Consider the following 16,764-nt stretch of genomic DNA (forward strand, 5'->3'; position numbering starts at 1 on the left):
TATTCACCTGTCCGTCTCCCTACACCTGTCCGTCTCCCTACACCTGTCTGTCTCCCTACACCTGTCTGTCTGTCTGTAGGGAAGGAGTACAGTAAAGCTGATCGTCGTTGGTTGATTTCTGATCCGACGATTGTCTCGATAGAAATTCTGACTGTTGTCATCGACTCTCTACTCGGGTTACTACTGATACATGCAGTACTGAAGGACAAATATTACAGGTAATATTTCAACATGTACTACAGACTGGACTCTAAGTTAGAATCAATTTATTAAACAAAAACTTAAAAAAAACAAAGAGTAAACACTCAGGAAACAAAGAGTAAACACTCAGGAAACAAACAATAAACACACAGGAAACAAACAGGAAACACACAGGAAACAAACAGGAAACACACAGTAAACAAACAGGAAACACACAGTAAACACACAGGAAACAAACAGTAAACACACAGGAAACAAACAGGAAACACACAAGAAACACACAGGAAACACACAGGAAACAAACAGTAAACACACAGGAAACAAACAGAAAACACACAGTAAATACACAGGAAACAAACAGGAAACACACAGGAAACAAACAAGAAACACACAGGAAACACACGGGAAACAAACAGTAAACACACAGGAAACAAACAGGAAACACACAGTAAATACACAGGAAACACACAGGAAACAAACAGGAAACAAACAGAAAACACACAGGAAACACACAGTAAACACACAGGAAACACACAGGAAACACACAGGAAACAAACAGGAAACACACAAGAAACAAAGAGTAAACACTCAGGAAACACACAGGAAACTAAGAGTAAACACTCAGGAAACACACAGGAAACAAAGAGTAATCACTCAAGAAACAAACAATAAACACACAGGAAAACAAACAGTAAACAAACAGGAAACACACGTGAAACAAACAGGAATCACACAGGAAACAAACAGGAAACACACAGGACACAAACAGGAAACACACAGGAAACACATAGGACACAAACAGGAAACACACAGGACACAAACAGGACACAAACAGGAAACAAACAGGAAACACACAGGAAACACATAGGACACAAACAGGAAACACACAGGACACAAACAGGAAACACACATGAAACAAACAGGAATGACACAGGAAACAAACAGGAAACACACAGGACACAAACAGGAAACACACAGGAAACAAACAGGAAACACATAGGACACAAACAGGAAACACACAGGACACAAACAGGAAACACACAGGACACAAACAGGACACAAACAGGACACAAACAGGAAACACACAGGACACAAACAGGACACAAACAGGACACAAACAGGAAACACACAGGAAACACATAGGACACAAACAGGAAACACACAGGACACAAACAGGAAACACACATGAAACAAACAGGAATGACACAGGAAACAAACAGGAAACACACAGGACACAAACAGGAAACACACAGGAAACAAACAGGAAACACATAGGACACAAACAGGAAACACACAGGACACAAACAGGAAACACACAGGACACAAACAGGAAACACACAGGACACAAACAGGAAACACACAGGACACAAACAGGACACAAACAGGAAACACACAGGACACAAACAGGACACAAACAGGAAACACACAGGACACAAACAGGAAACACACAGGACACAAACAGGAAACACACATGAAACAAACAGGAATGACACAGGAAACAAACAGGAAACACACAGGAAACAAACAGGAAACACATAGGACACAAACAGGAAACACACAGGACACAAACAGGAAACACACAGGACACAAACAGGAAACACACAGGAAACAAACAGGAAACACATAGGACACAAACAGGAAACACACAGGACACAAACAGGAAACACATAGGACACAAACAGGAAACAAACAGAAAACAAACGGGGAACATAAGAAAACAAACAGGGAACATAAGGAAATAAATAGGACATCTGACACTGGGCAGTAGACACAAGGTAATTACTTCAGGTAGTACATCAGGTCATTACTACAGGTCATCCTTCAGGTAGTACTTCAGGTAATACTACACCTGTGCTTGCAGACACTTCCTGCAGGTCTCTCTGAGCGTGTGCGAGCTGTACGGAGGCTGGATGACGTTCTGTCCCGATTGGCTGCTGGGCAGTCCTCACCTGGACACATCCAGCTGGCTTTACCTGTGGGTCTACCTGGTCTTCTTCAACGGGGTCTGGGTTCTGGTCCCGGTTCTGCTGCTGGTCCAGTCCTGGTTCTCCCTGAGGACACTGCAAAGACTCGGGCCAGACGGTGACGGAAACAAGAAAAAGATGTAGACTCCTCTTCAAATGGGAACTGATCACCAATTAATCAACATTATTGATCTTTTACAATCAATCAACATTATTGATCTCTTAAGAGCAATCAATGAACAATTTTGATGTTTTGTCACCAATCAATGAATATTATTGATGTATTAATAAAGTGTTCATCCTTGTGATGACCTTTGTCTTCCTTCATGTTGAGAACTTCTTGAGGGAACATATTAATCAATACCTGACATTGATTGACTCATTGATTAAACTGGTTTATTAAGTACAGAATATCTCCTCGTCCTTTTCTTTCCACTATTAAATATCACCATATTTTAACAGCATCTCTGCAAAATTGACTTTGATTAAATGAAGTTAAATATTTGTAGTAATTATTTTAGTGCAGATTTCGTGTACCGTAGGTTTACGTCCGCTGACAATAAGTACAATACATACCAAGTATTATTTATCCATAAGTACAATACATATCAAGTATTATTTATCCATAAGTACAATACATACCAAGTATTATTTATCCATAAGTACAATACATACCAAGTATTATTTATCCATACGTAAGTCATATTTCATGTTGATATCTTGAGGTCTTAATGGTATTGGTGGATCCTGTAGACCGTTAGCATTCCAGAAAGGTGCTAATCATGTGTAGCATCAAGCTAGCAATGTGAAGATGTATGTTTCCATAACTTGGGGATTTTTCTCGAGTCACTTTCGAGTCCTCTCGATTCATATTTATGGTTTATGTTAATATTTATGGTTGAATTTAGTTGTAAACATGGCTCTGGTATGATGTATGAGAGGACTTGGAGAGTGAGGAAGACCTCCTGATGAAGAGTCCTGCCCCATGTTTGGGGTCGCAGTGGTTAAATATGAATATGAATTTATAGAGAACCTTATTTTTGATGATCTAACAAACACATTTCATCCTCCTTGTCCTCTTCCTTCTCCTCTTCCTCATGTCTTCTTGATGAGCTTGCTGATGGAAATGAAGGCCTGCTGGAGGCCGAGTCCCTTTAGAGCGCTGCACGCCTGAATCTCCCACAACCGGTCCTCTAGAGAGGGGAGGGCCAGCTGAGTGGAGATCTGAGGAGGAAGAGGAGGAGGAGGAGTTTGTTTTTTGTGAGGTGAACTGGTTTGCTGTGAGGTGAACTGGTTCCTACCTCCCGGATGGTCAAGGAGCTGGGCAGGTCCTTCTTGTTGGCCAGGACCATCAGAGGAACTCCTCGTAGCTTCTCCTCATTCAGGACCTTCCTCAAGATCTTCTGGGCCTCCGGCAGTCGACCTGGATCACTACTGTCCACCACGAACACCAGCGCCTTACAGTCGTCCAGGTAGTACCTGCAGACAGAGAGCAGGGATTAGAACACCAGCGCCTTACAGTCATCCAGGTCGTACCTGCAGACAGAGAGCAGGGATTAGAACACCAGCGCCTTACAGTCATCCAGGTAGTACCTGCAGACAGAGAGCAGGGATTAGAACACCAGCGCCTTACAGTCATCCAGGTAGTACCTGCGGACAGAGAGCAGGGATTAGAACACCAGCGCCTTACAGTCCTCCAGGTAGTACCTGCGGACAGAGAGCAGGGATTAGAACACAGGCGCCTTACAGTCCTCCAGGTAGTACCTGCGGACAGAGAGCAGGGATTAGCACACCAGAGCATTCCAGGTAGTACCTGCAGACAGAGAGCAGGAAATAGTCTTGTTTACCTCCAGTTGGCTCTCATGCTCTTCTGTCCTCCGACGTCCCAAACAGTCAGAGACGTCTTCTTGTCCAGATCCAGAGTTCCCACGTTGAAGCCAACGGTGGGAGACGTCTCCATCACCTGAAGGTCACACATATAGTCACACCTGGACTCTGATGTCACACCTGGACTCTAACTTAATTTATACTCATCTGCAGGCAGCGATATGCAAAGTGTTCAGGTGTAAATGACAGTGCACCTCAGTTTACTCTGCGTTTGCCTTGATGGGTTTTAGGTAAATGTTACAGGACCGCTGGTAGACATGCAGGATCTACCTGTAGAGACTCACCTGTCCCGTCAGCAGTCTGGCCAGTAGAGTCGACTTTCCCGCCGAGTCCAAGCCCACCAGGACAACCTGAACCCACAAACACAGAGTTCTGGTTCCTTCACTGGTCAGCTGTGTGGGTCAGGTGATTAAAGAGTGACTCACCTGAGGAGACGTGGAGCTACGAGTCTGACCCATCACTCTTCTTCTTCTTCTTCTTCTTCTTCTTCTTCTTCTTCTTCTTCTTCTTCTTCTTCTTCTTCTTCGCTGACTGAAACTCACCTGTCTCACCTCTCAGGTGTGTTCAGGTTCAGTCGGACCGTCGGCCAATAGCAGAGCTTCTCATGAGAGCAGGTTATCAGGTCTGACTACATATTTGCATCAGAGGGGGCGGAGTCACTGAGGCCGTTTATAACTCACATTAAACACAAAGAAGAAGTTTATTCTCTTGTGTTGAATAAACTTAAACCGTTTGAGTTCTGTGATAATTAACATTCACAACACTCACATAACAAGTGTTTTTTTTAATTTATATATATATATATATATATATATATATATATATATATATATATATATATATATATATATATATATATATATATATATATATATGCAATGAGAAGCAGTAATGTTCCTCCAGGTTCGGCGGGGAGGGGGAGGAGCTGTGTCCGCTGAGGAGGAGTCTGTCTTCGGGTATAAAGTAGGCTCTTCCCGCCTCCTCCCTCCTTCTCTCGCTCCTCCACGGCTCCTTCCTTCCTCCTCCCCGGATTCTCACCGCCATCATGGGCTTCGGTGACTTGAAATCGGCCTCCGGACTGAAAGTGCTTAACAGCTTCCTGTCGGAGCGCAGCTACATCGAGGGGTCAGTCCGCTAGAACCCAGTAGAACACGGTAGAACCAGTAGAACCAGTAGAAACTGAGAGAGGAGCTGCCGGTCGGCCGCCATCTTGGATCCGCGCTGTTAACGTTAAACTGTCTGCAAGCATTAGCTGTCTGCGAGCGGCCTTTGAAGCCGAAAATGTGACAAATTAAACGGACTTTATGGTCTACATGTCCGCGGGTCCTTCTGGAAGAGACGGGACTGATAACGGAGGAGCTACAGTAGCGTTTGAGTTCATTGTTGGTGTTTTTTTTATGTGAAGTAGCTGAAGTGTTAGCATTGAGCCACATGGTGCTAACTAATGCTACGTGTTGGTCACGTGACTTTCCTTTGCCAGTTTATTTAAGTTAATTATCAGTTTACTTATGTTCACATTAAGTTCATTTATCCGTTAGTTTAGTCACTCATTATAATTTACTTATTGTGGTTAACTGGTTCAGAACTCTTGTCACGTGATATGAGGCTCGCGTAGTGGTTTGTCCTCTCGGGGCTACTGTAGAAACAAGTTGATTCACCAATAAACTCTATATTAAATGTATATATTTTATATTTACAGGTATGTCCCATCTCAGGCAGATGTGGCTGTCTTTGAAGCAATCTCAGCTCCGCCCACATCTGATCTGTGCCACGCCCTCCGCTGGTACAACCACCTCAAGTCTTACCAGAGCCAGAGAAGCAGGTGTGTGTGTGTGTCTGTGTGTGTGTGTGTGTGTGTGTGTGTGTACACACAGTGTCTGACTCAGCCTCCTCCTGTCAGCCTCCCAGGTGTGAAGAAGCCTCTGGGGCAGTACGGCCCCGCAGGTGTGGCCGACGCCACCTCAGGCTCCGCCCCCGCCGCCAAGGACGATGATGACGACGATGACATCGACCTGTTCGGCTCAGAGGATGAGGAGGTGTGACATGGCAGTGACGTCACGTGACCCGACAGCTGACCTTGCGCGTGTTAACCGGGCCCTGTGTTGTGTCCTGCAGGAGGACGCAGAGGCCGCCCGGCTGAAGGAGCAGCGCCTCGCCGAGTACACCGCCAGGAAGTCAAAGAGTAGGTGCCCGTATTGATTATGGCATTGACCACAGTAGTAATCACCATCTGCTCTTCATGATGATCAACAATTACCATCTTTCGTCTGACTGCCTGATGCACAGCTTGTTACCTGAGAGCTTCCGGGGCTTCTGGGGTTGCGCGTCCAGACTAGTTTCAATGGTAACTGACTCCTCCCTCTCCCTCAGAACCCACCCTTATCGCTAAGTCGTCTATCCTGTTGGACGTCAAGCCGTGGGACGACGAGACGGACATGGCCAAGCTGGAGGAGTGTGTACGCAGCATCCAGATGGACGGGCTGGTCTGGGGACAGTGTAAGAGTACTGCCGAATACCGTCTCGTACTGCATAATACTATCCTGTACTGTCTAATGCTGTTCTAGTTGTGCATTATACTATACTGCACTAGTACTGCATTATCCTATACGGTCTACTACTGCATTACACTATCAATGATCAATAACTAATCAGAAAGCCTCTGCAGACTTGATGATGATCAAACTCACCATCTTTCAACTGAATGTGTGATGTCACAGAACGATCTGAAACCTGCAGAGCCACTGATCCGTTATTGATCAATGACATATTGATTATCATTATAATAAAGTGCTTCCTGTCCTGCAGCTAAACTGGTCCCCGTCGGCTACGGCATCAAGAAGTTGCAGATCGGCTGTGTGGTGGAAGACGACAAGGTAAAGCTCACCTGTCTGTTGACATCTGGCGCCGTCTGTTGACATCTGGCGCCGTCGGTTGACATCTGGCGCCGTCGGTTGACATCTGGCGCCGTCTGTTGACATCTGGCGCCGTCTGTTGACATCTGGCGCCGTCTGTTGACATCTTGTCCTGTCTGACACCTGGGCCGCTCAGCCGTCTGACACCTGGGCCGCTCAGCCGTCTGACACCTGGGCCGCTCAGCCGTCTAACACCTGTCTCTCTCTGTCAGGTGGGCACAGACCTCCTGGAGGAACACATCTCAGTCTTTGAGGACTTCGTTCAGTCTATGGACGTCGCAGCTTTCAACAAGATCTGAACACAATGTCAATAAAAACACTTCAACCAACCTGAGTCTGTTCATGAAGGGGAGGAGCTACTGTGGGTTCATTTAAATGGCTGCTATTATTGCATAAATAAACTTAATGTAATGATAGTATAAATTGCTTCAGCACAACACATTCAATTATAAATATATGAAGTATTAGTTGTAATTAAAAGTGACGCGTGCCTGACGTCACGCTGTTGTATACGTACTCAACACCTGACTGCCGTGCTCCTTCTGGCCTGATGGGGGCAGCACCGTCGGGCTGCCGTGAGGCATTCTGCCTGTAATGATGCTGCAGAAGAAGAGTCAGACCGGAAACCAAACACAGCGGCGGAACAGTGCGCGACGGTAAAACCCTTCGATCTGCGAAGGTAAACAAACCAACAGCTGCTGGAAGAATTCTGGTGTGTTAGTGATTGTCTACATCCCTCAGTCGAACCGGCCAATCAGCTGCGCTGTAGCTCGGCTAACAGCTAGCTGTCTGACAGCACGCCTCACCATGTTTAATATGGGCCCGGGTCTAAACTGGGTTCGTGGGTTTAACTCAAGCGGTAACAAAGCGGGTATAAACTGGGTCTAAACGCGGGTTAACATAGCGGGTATAAACTGAGCCCAAACTCGGGTTAACATAGCGGGTATAAACTTGGTTAGTGAACCAGGTTTAAACTGCAGCTAGCGAGCTCCACGCAGGCAGCCAATCAAAGCTCGAGGTGGATCGTATGCCGCGCTCTGATTGGTCAACGTCACAGGCGCTGAAACAACGTCCATTGGGAACATTCATGGTATTTATTATAAATAACAATGTCTTCTATAAATGTTTTTGTATAATATGTTGGCTCTGTTCTTAATCATTGATAAGTAACTTTAATAGAGTATATATCTATAAATAATGAATGAAAAGTACTTTATTAATCTCCAAGGAGAATTTTTTTAAATCATTATTTAAATCAATGTATTGATAGTAATATTATTGGTGACCTTATATTTTATACTTCAGCTCATGGACTTGCTACCTGAAACTCTCACCTGGCTAGCCGTGGTTACAGCATGGAGCACTCCGATTGGATGGATGACTCACTGACTGCACTGCCTTCATGTGACACATCATTACCTCATCATTAGCATAATTAATGCTGATCATAACTCATAATACTAAATATTAATATCCAATAAATGTGTTTCAGATTTCCAGTCAGGATGTCAGACTGTGATGAAGGTAAACCTTAAACACACGCCAAGTTATTGTGTTATTAATGCCACTCACGACACTGTGTGTGTGTGTGTGTGTGTGTGTGTGTGTGTCTCAGGTGACCAGAGGAAGACAGAGTCCACCAGCAGGTGAGTGTTTCATTGTTGATCACATTGTGCTCTGATACTTGACAACCAGAAAATATACTAGGATGTTCTGACCCACAATGCTTTGCACTGCAGGTGTTTGAAGGTCCAAATGGAAGCTGCAGTTTTAACTAAATAGATTAATATATTTATATAACCTTTACTAAATGAATGTTGCAATAGAGTTTCTAAGTGGAAGAACAAACCGCTCAGTAAAGATCAGTAGGCCTGTGTGACTGCCCCCTGCTGGTCTGGAGGTCACGCACATCATCCGGACCTCTCTCTGTCTGACAGGATGTGTGTGGAGCCTCAGCCGGGTCCGTCCCGGTGTGCACCCAGCAGACAGGGTTACTGTGGATACTGCAGAGTCCTCTACAGACACCTGGACCAGGTGCGCTGAACCTGAGCTGCAGTCATGTGACCGGAGCAGTCCATTCAGAAGTAATGACATCATACCGTCTTCTCTCAGCATTTGTCTAGTCTCAGGCACCTGGATTCTGTCCGGGCGTCCTCCCGAGGCTCCAGCACCGTCTCCTCCTCCTCCAACAGCGGAACTAAGCTAACTCTGCTGGAGCGCTTCCTGCAGGATGTTCTGCAGCACCACCCCCACCGCTACAATGACCTCAGGTGACTAAAACAAACACACCTGTGTGGTACCTGTCAGGTGTGTAATCTCATCTTATTTTGGGCGTGTTTGTTTCCGTCAGGCCGTCTCACGCTGACCTCCCATCAGTCTCCGGCCCTCTGTTGCCAAGGGCGGAGCTTGACAAACTCCGTTTCTGTGACGACAATAGGCAGTCGCTGGGCAACCACAAACACCTGTCTAGCTCTGACGACGCGTCCTGCCAACCGGCCAATCAAAAAGAAGACGCCCGCACACACAGCCAATCAGGAGAGGGAAGTCAGGCTACGCTGTCTGAGCCAATCAGAGAGCAGGAAGACGGAACAGGGAACACGCTGTCATTACATGTACAGGCCCCGCCCCTGTACCATCAGGCCCCGCCCTCAGTCCACAGGAAGGCCCACAGGAAGACCAACAGGAGGAAAACCAGCACCTCAACCTCATCACCGCCCCACAAGAGTCCAGACTCGGGTCCCCGCACACAGCCTGGTACCTGGTCTTCCTGGGCTCACAGCGACTCTTTGGACCGGACCATCGAGGAGGTTGGTGTGCGTCAGTCTGTTTCAGGTCTTCAGCTGATCCTCAAAGTGAATCCCATGTTTGTGTTCAGGTGGTCAAGGTGTGTCGTCGTGGCAACTCCTCTCCAGAGAGCCTTCACTTCAGCCTCTCCGGCTCCACGGAAACCCAGAGTGATGACTGGGACTCACCTGTCCAGGTACCCGTGGTCCACACTGGAGCAGTGAGGGTCCGGTGGGACAGGTTACCTAAAGTTCTCTTGGTTCTTTACAGAGAGGACCAACACCTGTCCAGATGAGCCCGGTAGGGGGGCGGGACCTGAGTGGTCTGATGGACCTTCAGGTGGACCTGCAGGACCAGGTGTACTCTTACCAGCTAGACTCCGCCCTCCACGGCGAGCAGCGCACAGGGGGCCGGGCCGGGCCGGACCAGGGCTTCTGGACTTTGCCGATCGAGGAGGTCTTGCCAGCTCCGGAACACATCCCAGAATCCTTCAGGGGCAAAACCTGGACCCAGATAGAACAGGAGGACCAGGGGAAGGTGGAACACCTGGTCCGACAGTTCAGAAGGGGGAGGTTCACCTGCTACTTCGACTCAGAGTCTCTGGCCAGGTGAGTACATCTATACAGGTGTTACTGACTCACCTGTACACAGAGTTGTGTACTGACTTACCTGTACACAGAGTAGTATACAGACTACAGTCTAGGTGTGTTACTGACTCATCTGTACTCATGTTCTGTTTGATAAACCTTTTCTTTTTCAATGGGGTCAGGTACGGTAGGAGGAACCAAAACAAAGGGCGAGGTGAGAACAAGGAGGCAAAGCCAGCAGGTATCCTGATGGACCATGATGAGGCTGACTCAGCATACGTCAGGAGGAGGAGAAAGAGGCGGGCCTTCAAAGTGGCGTCCAGGTGTCAGGTGTGTTTGACGGACAACTTTCTGTCAGTTTTTGCCGTAAGTTAACGCCTTCTTCACCTGTTGGTTCCTTTAGGTGGTCAAAGTCAGCCACAGCACGCAGACGATCCGATTGGTCGTCCCAGCTGTTCGTGAACCAGCTTCGGAGACCACGCCCACTAACGTCGCTTCAGCCAATCGGGAGGCAGCAGATAGGACCCCTAAGGCGCAGACGTGGCGTTGCCTTCCTCCGGCGTACTCCAACATTGTCACACCTGTGCAGCCGCGCACCTCTCTGGTCTACCTGCTCTGCCCCCCCTCAGGCCCTGCCCCCACTCGCACACCTGCACCAGGCTCCGCCCTCAAACGCTGCAGAAAGAAGCGGCGTCCGTTGGATGCGCAGGTGTTAAAGGTCAAATACAAGCAGTTTCCCGTCAGGTTCTACGACCCCGGAAGCAACCGCGTCCTGAAGAACCCACCTAGAGGCTCCGCCCCCTCCAGCCCGCCCCCCTGCGTCCGTCAGCTGTTTAGAAGTCTGAGTCTGGACCTGAATGCCGACCGGCCGCCGGGGGTCAAAGGTCAGATGTCATCAGACACGACCGTTAGCCGCGCCAAAGGTTTCCTTTTGAGCACGCTCAATAGGGACTCGGAAAAGATTGTCAGGAGGCGGGGCAGGACAGCTCAGGGCCCGCCCCCTCATAGCAGGTCAGCACGGGGGAGGAGCTACAGGACACGCCCCCCTCCCTTTGAGAGAAGTACCAGTTCTCAAGCCGCCCGCTCCCAGCCCAGGAGAGGAGGTCTACGTCGGGCAGGACCCGGCAGTAAAGTCCCCGGCTCTACAGGCCGGGGGAGGGCCCGTCAGGGACGGGGCTATGGGAGGGGGCGGAGCTACCGGAGGGGGGCAGAGGCAGCAGGACACCTGTCTAGGTAGCGACCTCATTTATTTAACCACTGCTGGAGTTCATTGATATAAATTAGAATCAAATCAATATTAGCCTTTTATTTTACTTTTAATTATGATTTATATATTTTTTTACTTTAAATTGTAATAAATCATGATGATATAAAAATGCACAACTAAAAGGGGAATTTGATGAAATGGTTTTATTATAATGTATATTTCTGTAACACTAAACACACCTGTCAGGTACTGTTTGTTTTATATCTTTACACATTTACATCTGCTGTTTCTTTCAAGATCAAAAAGTTCATGTTGAATAAACATCTTTTACAACCTGGTAGTCATCAGTGTGTGTCAGTTCTCACAGCGTCCACCAGGTGGTGTATCCAGCCTCCCACCTGGGCTGCTACCAGCAGAAGCTCCGCCCCCTCACCTGGACACCGGGAATGTTGAAATAATTATTAGGTCAAAAATAAATCCAAATATTATTATTCATATTATTGCTTTATCATAAAGTGAATACACGTTCTGTAGTTAATTTAAAACATGTAAAATATAAATGTAAAAGATTTTTATGATCTTGTCGTTACACATTTATAAATGTGTTACCTGTCAGTCTTTCTCTCCACCTGTCTGTCTGCATCCCTGTCTTCAGTCTCTCTACGGTCTCCTGCAGTAGCTCCTCTGGACTACACGTCCCACAATCCTCTGCTTCAGACAGACAGGTTTCCTCTTCCTGTGGCCCCGCCCCCTCAGCTCCTGCCTGTTGTCCTACTGGACAGCAGAGCAGCCAGTCACCTGCACTATCCTCTGCATAGTGGATGTCATGTGACACAGCAGGGTTCTGGTGCATTGTGGGAAATGGAGTTTGTGGTTCTTTCTCCGTCCACTTGTCCTTCCTGTCCCCCCTATCCTCCTTGTCCTCCCTATCCTCCTTGTCCTCCCTATCCTCCTCATCCTCCTTGTCCTCCCTATCCTCCTCATCCTCCTTGTCCTCCCTATCCTCCTCATCCTCCTTGTCCTCCCTATCCTCCTCATCCTCCTTGTCCTCCTTGTCCTCCCTATACTCCTCATCCTCCTCATCCTCCCTATCCTCCTCATCCTCCTTGCCCTTCCTATCCTTCTCATCCTCCTTGTCCTCCGTATCCTCCTCATCCTCCTTGTCCTCCCTATCCTCCTCATCCTCCTTGTCCTCCCTATCCTTCTCATCCTCCTTGTCCTCCGTATCCTCCTCATCCTCCTCGTCCTCCCTATCCTCCTCATCCTCCTTGTCCTCCCTATCCTCCTCATCCTCCTTGTCCTCCCTATCCTTCTCATCCTCCTTGTCCTCCGTATCCTCCTCATCCTCCTTGTCCTCCCTATCCTCCTCATCCTCCTTGTCCTTCCTATCCTTCTCATCCTCCTTGTCCTCCGTATCCTCCTCATCCTCCCTATCCTGCTCATCTTCCTTGTCCTTTCTGTCCTCATCATGCCTGCCTTCCCTGTCCTCTTCAGCCTCTTCATCCTCCTCATCCTCCTCCTTGTCCTCCTCATCCTCTTCATTCTGGTCATCCTCTTCGTCCTCCTCGTCTCTGTTAGGTGGCGTGTAGTTAGCGTGTTGAACCTCTATCTTGTTCAGAGTCTGAAGAAAGAAAAAGATCAACTCAAAAGGTACGACGGACGACATCTACCTGTGTGTATTTATGAGTGTAGTTACGTGTGTGTATCTACCTGTGTGTATTTATGTGTGTAGTTACATGTGTGTAGTTACCTGTGTGTATTTATGTGTGTGAGTCTACCTTTGTGTAGTTACATGTGTGTGTCTAACTGTGTGTAGTTATCTGTGTGTATCTACCTGTGTGTAGTTACCTGTGTGTAGTTACCTGTGTGGGTCTACCTGTGTGAGTCTACCTGTGTGAGTCTACTTGTGTGTAGTTACCTGTGTGAGTGAGTGCTGCAAACATAAGTTGTGTTCTCTCAATGTTTCCATGGTAATCTCCATCTCAGAGCACCTATCCTCCAGGATGCTCTGCTCTGATTGGACGGTGAGCCTCCACACCTGCAGTTCCTGCTCCATCAGCCTAAAGACCAACAAAGAAGAAGAACAACAAGTAAAGAACAAGAAGAAACAGGGGAACAAGAAGAAGAACAACTAAAAGAAGGAGAAGAAGAACAAGAAGGAGGACAAGAAGAAGAAAAAGGAGAACATGAAGAAGAACAAGTAAAAGAAGGAGAAGAAGAACAAGAAGGAGGAGTTTCTTTCTGGTTCCCACCATTTGTCTCTCTGCAGGTTTCTGACTTCCGTCAGCAGAACGGACACCTTCAGCTAAACAACACAACGCAGGATTATTGTTATTGTTATTACAGAATTAACAGATATCATGAGTATGCTCTTCACCCCACAGGGAGGTCATCAGAGGTCACCTGCTGAGTCCATTCATCAGTCTGCAGAGCTTTGGATGAAGACGAGCAGGGAGGAGGTTGGTCATCAGAGGGATGGTGACTGACAGCTGAGGCAGCCAATGGTGTTGAGGCATCAGAGGTGGGCGGAGCCCTGAGGAACAAAAGCTTATTAAAAGAGGTCCTAAAAGGGGATGTGGAAGTTTGAACTCACACCTGTCTCACCTGTCCTGAGGCTCCGCCCACATCAGGACCCCCCTACTGTAGGCCCGCCCCTGAGTGGAATGCCGTGGCAACAGGGCAAGTCGAGCGCTGTGCACCAACGAGGACAGAGACTCCCTCCAGGTGGGCTGACAAACACACTGACGGTTAGACACCTGGTCTCTATACCTGTAATACCTGTGTTCACTGTCTGTCGACCCGTCTGTACCAGTCTGTCTACCTGTGTGACCTGTCTACCTGTCTACCTGTGTTACCTGTCTGTACCTGTCTATCTGATCTGTTACCTGTCTGTACCTGTCTATCTGTCATCTCAGGCTTTCCCAAAAATATTAAATTTTGGCTACAGGAAAAAAAATAAAAAATACACCTCTTAACTCTTGTACCTGTCTGTCTACCTTTTGTTACCTGTGTAAGTTGTTACCTGTGTAAGTTGTTACCTGTGAGTTGTTACCTGTGAGTTGTTACCTGTGAGTTGTTACCTGTGTGTTATTACCTGTGAGTTGTTACCTGCATGTCGTTACCTGTGAGTTGTTAGTGTGTTGTTACCTGTGTGTTGTTACCTGCATGTTGTTACCTGTGACTTGTTAGTGTGTTGTTACCTGTGTGTTGTTACCTGTGTGTTATTACCTGTGAGTTGTTACCTGTGAGTTGTTAGTATGTTGTTACCTGTGTGTTGTTACATGTGTGTTGTTACCTGTGTGTTGTTACCTGCATGTTGTTACCTGTGAGTTGTTAGTGTGTTGTTACCTGTGTGTTGTTACCTGCGTGTTGTTACCTGTGACTTGTTAGTGTGTTGTTACCTGTGTGTTGTTACCTGTGAGTTGTTAGTGTGTTGTTACCTGTGTGTTGTTGCCTGCATGTTGTTACCTGTGACTTGTTAGTGTGTTGTTACCTGTGTGTTGTTACCTGTGAGTTGTTAGTATGTTGTTACCTGTGTGTTGTTACCTGTGTGTTGTTACCTGTGTGTTGTTACCTGTGAGTTGTTACCTGTGAGTTGTTAGTGTGTTGTTACCTGTGTGTTGTTACCTGCATGTTGTTACCTGTGACTTGTTAGTGTGTTGTTACCTGTGAGTTGTTACCTGTGAGTTGTGACCTGTGAGTTGTTACCTGCGTGTTGTTACCTGCGAGTTGTTAGTGTGTTGTTACCTGTGTGTTGTTACCTGTGTGCAGAACTCGAGTACTGGATGGTGAGGTCTGTGTTTCCTGGTCTGTTTGTCCATCAGGAAGCAGCTCTGACACAAGTGAACGTTGACACACTTCATACAGCGATACCTGAACACACACACCTGACATAATACACACCTGCTTTCATTTCATTATGATTTACCTGTGAAAGAGCCGCTCTGATTGGACGGTGCTGGCTCACCTGAGTCCGGTGATGGGGCGGGTCTTGCAGGTGTGGCAGCGGATGGCGTGACTGACGTTCTGACTGACAGACAGGCGATACAAAGTGGGTAACCACTGCAACAGGCGGGGCTCGCTCTGCAGCCATGACAACACGTGTTCTTCTCCGGCGGTCGAGGTCGACACCTATGAACAAAAACAGGCAATGCGTCTCCACGACGACCAACAATCAGTGCAGCCGTTACTGTAGTGTTCTCACCCCGCTGAAACACGACCTCACTGCATCGTCCACGCCGCCGAACACGCCGCCCTCCTGCACCGCCACAGGGACCTGAACACACGGCGGTCAGGGGAGAAAGGCATGCTGGGAAATGTAGTATGTGCAGGTTTTACCTGGCTGAGGTCCTGCAGCAAAGACCTGAGTCGGGACCTGCTGACGGATCCTGAACTGGATCCTGAACTGGTCCCTGCAACACTCACCAGAGCTGCAAAACATCAGACTTTTATTCTGCAGGAAGAAACATTCTGAATGACAGACAGACAGAGGGACAGACAGACAGACAGGTTCTCACCTCTGTATTTAACCAGCAGAGTTTCAGCTGACAGAGCGATGAGAGAAGTTTGAAGCGAAGCAGTGGATATAAAACCAGACTGACTCCTGGAAGAGATGTAATGTTATATATATATATAAGTATAAAGATAACTTAAACACACATGTTATTTTGATATAATTACAGTATAGTATATTATAGATACATATTAAATAATAATAGAATATACAGTCTGACCGGTCGTTGAGCCTGAACATCAGACTGCAGATCTCCTCTGGAGCTTCCACAGTCACATGACCTGGCACTTCCTGTGACACGCTGTGGAACATCCTGTTTAGAGTCTGGGTCACTTCCTCTCTGTTCAACCCTACTTCCTGCTGCCGCTTAGCACCGCCCCCTGAGTGTAGGGCTGCCGTGATGTGTCGAAAAGATACCACGTCCACTGGGGAAAAACACACACATTGTGTGTCGTGTAATACAGTAGTATAATACATAATACCTGTAGTATACGACCGTGTACTCACTGTGACTGAGTCTCTGCAGCGACAGAAGCTTCATGGCGACTCTGTAGACGGACGAACGGATCTCATTCAATCCTTTTGACGGAAACAACACATAGATAAACATGTAGTCAACAACTAATCAGCTTTTTGCTTGACCACAAAATCACAATAGAACACAGTAGAGAGAGTTTACCGATGCTGTCCAGATCCATGATGAGTTCAC

At 47.2% G+C, this 16,764-nt stretch overlaps 5 protein-coding genes across 9 annotated transcripts in view; 3 read left to right on the forward strand and 2 right to left on the reverse strand.

Annotated features, from left to right (window-relative positions):
• The window catches only part of ebpl (EBP like), a 4,062-nt gene extending 1,493 nt beyond the window's left edge, over positions 1–2,569 (forward strand). Inside the window, exons 3-4 of the mRNA XM_068602035.1 lie at positions 80–218; positions 2,063–2,569. Coding sequence (XP_068458136.1) covers positions 80–218; positions 2,063–2,309 — 386 coding nt within the window. The 3' untranslated portion in view covers positions 2,310–2,569. The remainder of the gene's footprint in view (positions 1–79; positions 219–2,062) is intronic.
• Positions 1–4,748, reverse strand: part of arl11 (ADP-ribosylation factor-like 11) — a 6,105-nt gene extending 1,357 nt beyond the window's left edge. The window contains exons 1-5 of the mRNA XM_068602036.1: positions 4,478–4,748; positions 4,337–4,402; positions 4,013–4,128; positions 3,467–3,644; positions 2,051–3,389 (exon numbers count right to left, since the gene is read on the reverse strand). Coding sequence (XP_068458137.1) covers positions 3,261–3,389; positions 3,467–3,644; positions 4,013–4,128; positions 4,337–4,402; positions 4,478–4,510 — 522 coding nt within the window. The 5' untranslated portion in view covers positions 4,511–4,748 and the 3' untranslated portion in view covers positions 2,051–3,260. The remainder of the gene's footprint in view (positions 1–2,050; positions 3,390–3,466; positions 3,645–4,012; positions 4,129–4,336; positions 4,403–4,477) is intronic.
• Positions 4,749–5,020: 272 nt separating this feature from the next.
• Positions 5,021–7,293, forward strand: eef1b2 (eukaryotic translation elongation factor 1 beta 2). Its single transcript, XM_068602029.1, has 7 exons — positions 5,021–5,177; positions 5,752–5,874; positions 5,953–6,088; positions 6,168–6,234; positions 6,423–6,548; positions 6,858–6,925; positions 7,177–7,293. The coding sequence occupies exons 1-7, from the start codon at positions 5,098–5,100 to the stop codon at positions 7,261–7,263; spliced, it is 687 nt and encodes a 228-aa protein (XP_068458130.1). The 5' UTR covers positions 5,021–5,097; the 3' UTR covers positions 7,264–7,293.
• Positions 7,294–7,548: 255 nt separating this feature from the next.
• On the forward strand, positions 7,549–11,894 carry zdbf2 (zinc finger, DBF-type containing 2). Of its 5 annotated transcripts, XM_068602034.1 has the most exons (11): positions 7,549–8,054; positions 8,270–8,368; positions 8,457–8,488; positions 8,580–8,610; positions 8,902–8,998; positions 9,077–9,234; positions 9,315–9,771; positions 9,840–9,944; positions 10,019–10,356; positions 10,518–10,665; positions 10,739–11,894. In XM_068602034.1, the coding sequence occupies exons 3-11, from the start codon at positions 8,470–8,472 to the stop codon at positions 11,570–11,572; spliced, it is 2,187 nt and encodes a 728-aa protein (XP_068458135.1). In that variant the 5' UTR covers positions 7,549–8,054; positions 8,270–8,368; positions 8,457–8,469; the 3' UTR covers positions 11,573–11,894. The 5 variants fall into 5 exon arrangements, with proteins under 5 accessions (XP_068458135.1, XP_068458134.1, XP_068458131.1 ...); XM_068602033.1 differs by having other exon boundaries at positions 8,270–8,488; XM_068602030.1 differs by having other exon boundaries at positions 8,457–8,610; positions 10,739–11,893.
• Positions 11,728–16,665, reverse strand: dytn (dystrotelin). Its single transcript, XM_068601996.1, is given in 14 exon segments — positions 11,728–11,975; positions 12,152–12,548; positions 12,591–13,163; positions 13,461–13,602; positions 13,795–13,847; positions 13,946–14,075; positions 14,138–14,271; positions 15,304–15,415; positions 15,510–15,673; positions 15,747–15,818; positions 15,881–15,972; positions 16,060–16,145; positions 16,276–16,480; positions 16,563–16,665. Coding segments are annotated over 14 exon segments (2,352 nt in total). The 3' UTR covers positions 11,728–11,886.
• Positions 16,666–16,764: the final 99 nt, after the last annotated feature.

This window comes from Clinocottus analis, unplaced genomic scaffold (assembly GCF_023055335.1).
Source record: "Clinocottus analis isolate CAN_PGR_092001 unplaced genomic scaffold, fCliAna1.0.p SCAF_58, whole genome shotgun sequence".
Lineage (NCBI taxonomy): Eukaryota > Metazoa > Chordata > Actinopteri > Perciformes > Cottidae > Clinocottus > Clinocottus analis.

What these genes read in the sequence shown, in the direction of transcription:
- eef1b2 (XM_068602029.1), top strand. Translation starts at nt 5,098, where the DNA reads ATGGGCTTCGGTGACTTGAAATCGGCCTCCGGACTGAAAGTGCTTAAC. An exon ending in CACCGCCAGGAAGTCAAAGA is followed by an intron (nt 6,235 to 6,422) that starts GTAGGTGCCCGT and finishes CCTCTCCCTCAG; the next exon opens with AACCCACCCTTATCGCTAAG. An exon ending in CGGGCTGGTCTGGGGACAGT is followed by an intron (nt 6,549 to 6,857) that starts GTAAGAGTACTG and finishes CCTGTCCTGCAG; the next exon opens with CTAAACTGGTCCCCGTCGGC.
- zdbf2 (XM_068602030.1), top strand. Translation starts at nt 8,320, where the DNA reads ATGGAGCACTCCGATTGGATGGATGACTCACTGACTGCACTGCCTTCA. An exon ending in TCTACAGACACCTGGACCAG is followed by an intron (nt 8,999 to 9,076) that starts GTGCGCTGAACC and finishes GTCTTCTCTCAG; the next exon opens with CATTTGTCTAGTCTCAGGCA. An exon ending in GACTCAGAGTCTCTGGCCAG is followed by an intron (nt 10,357 to 10,517) that starts GTGAGTACATCT and finishes CAATGGGGTCAG; the next exon opens with GTACGGTAGGAGGAACCAAA.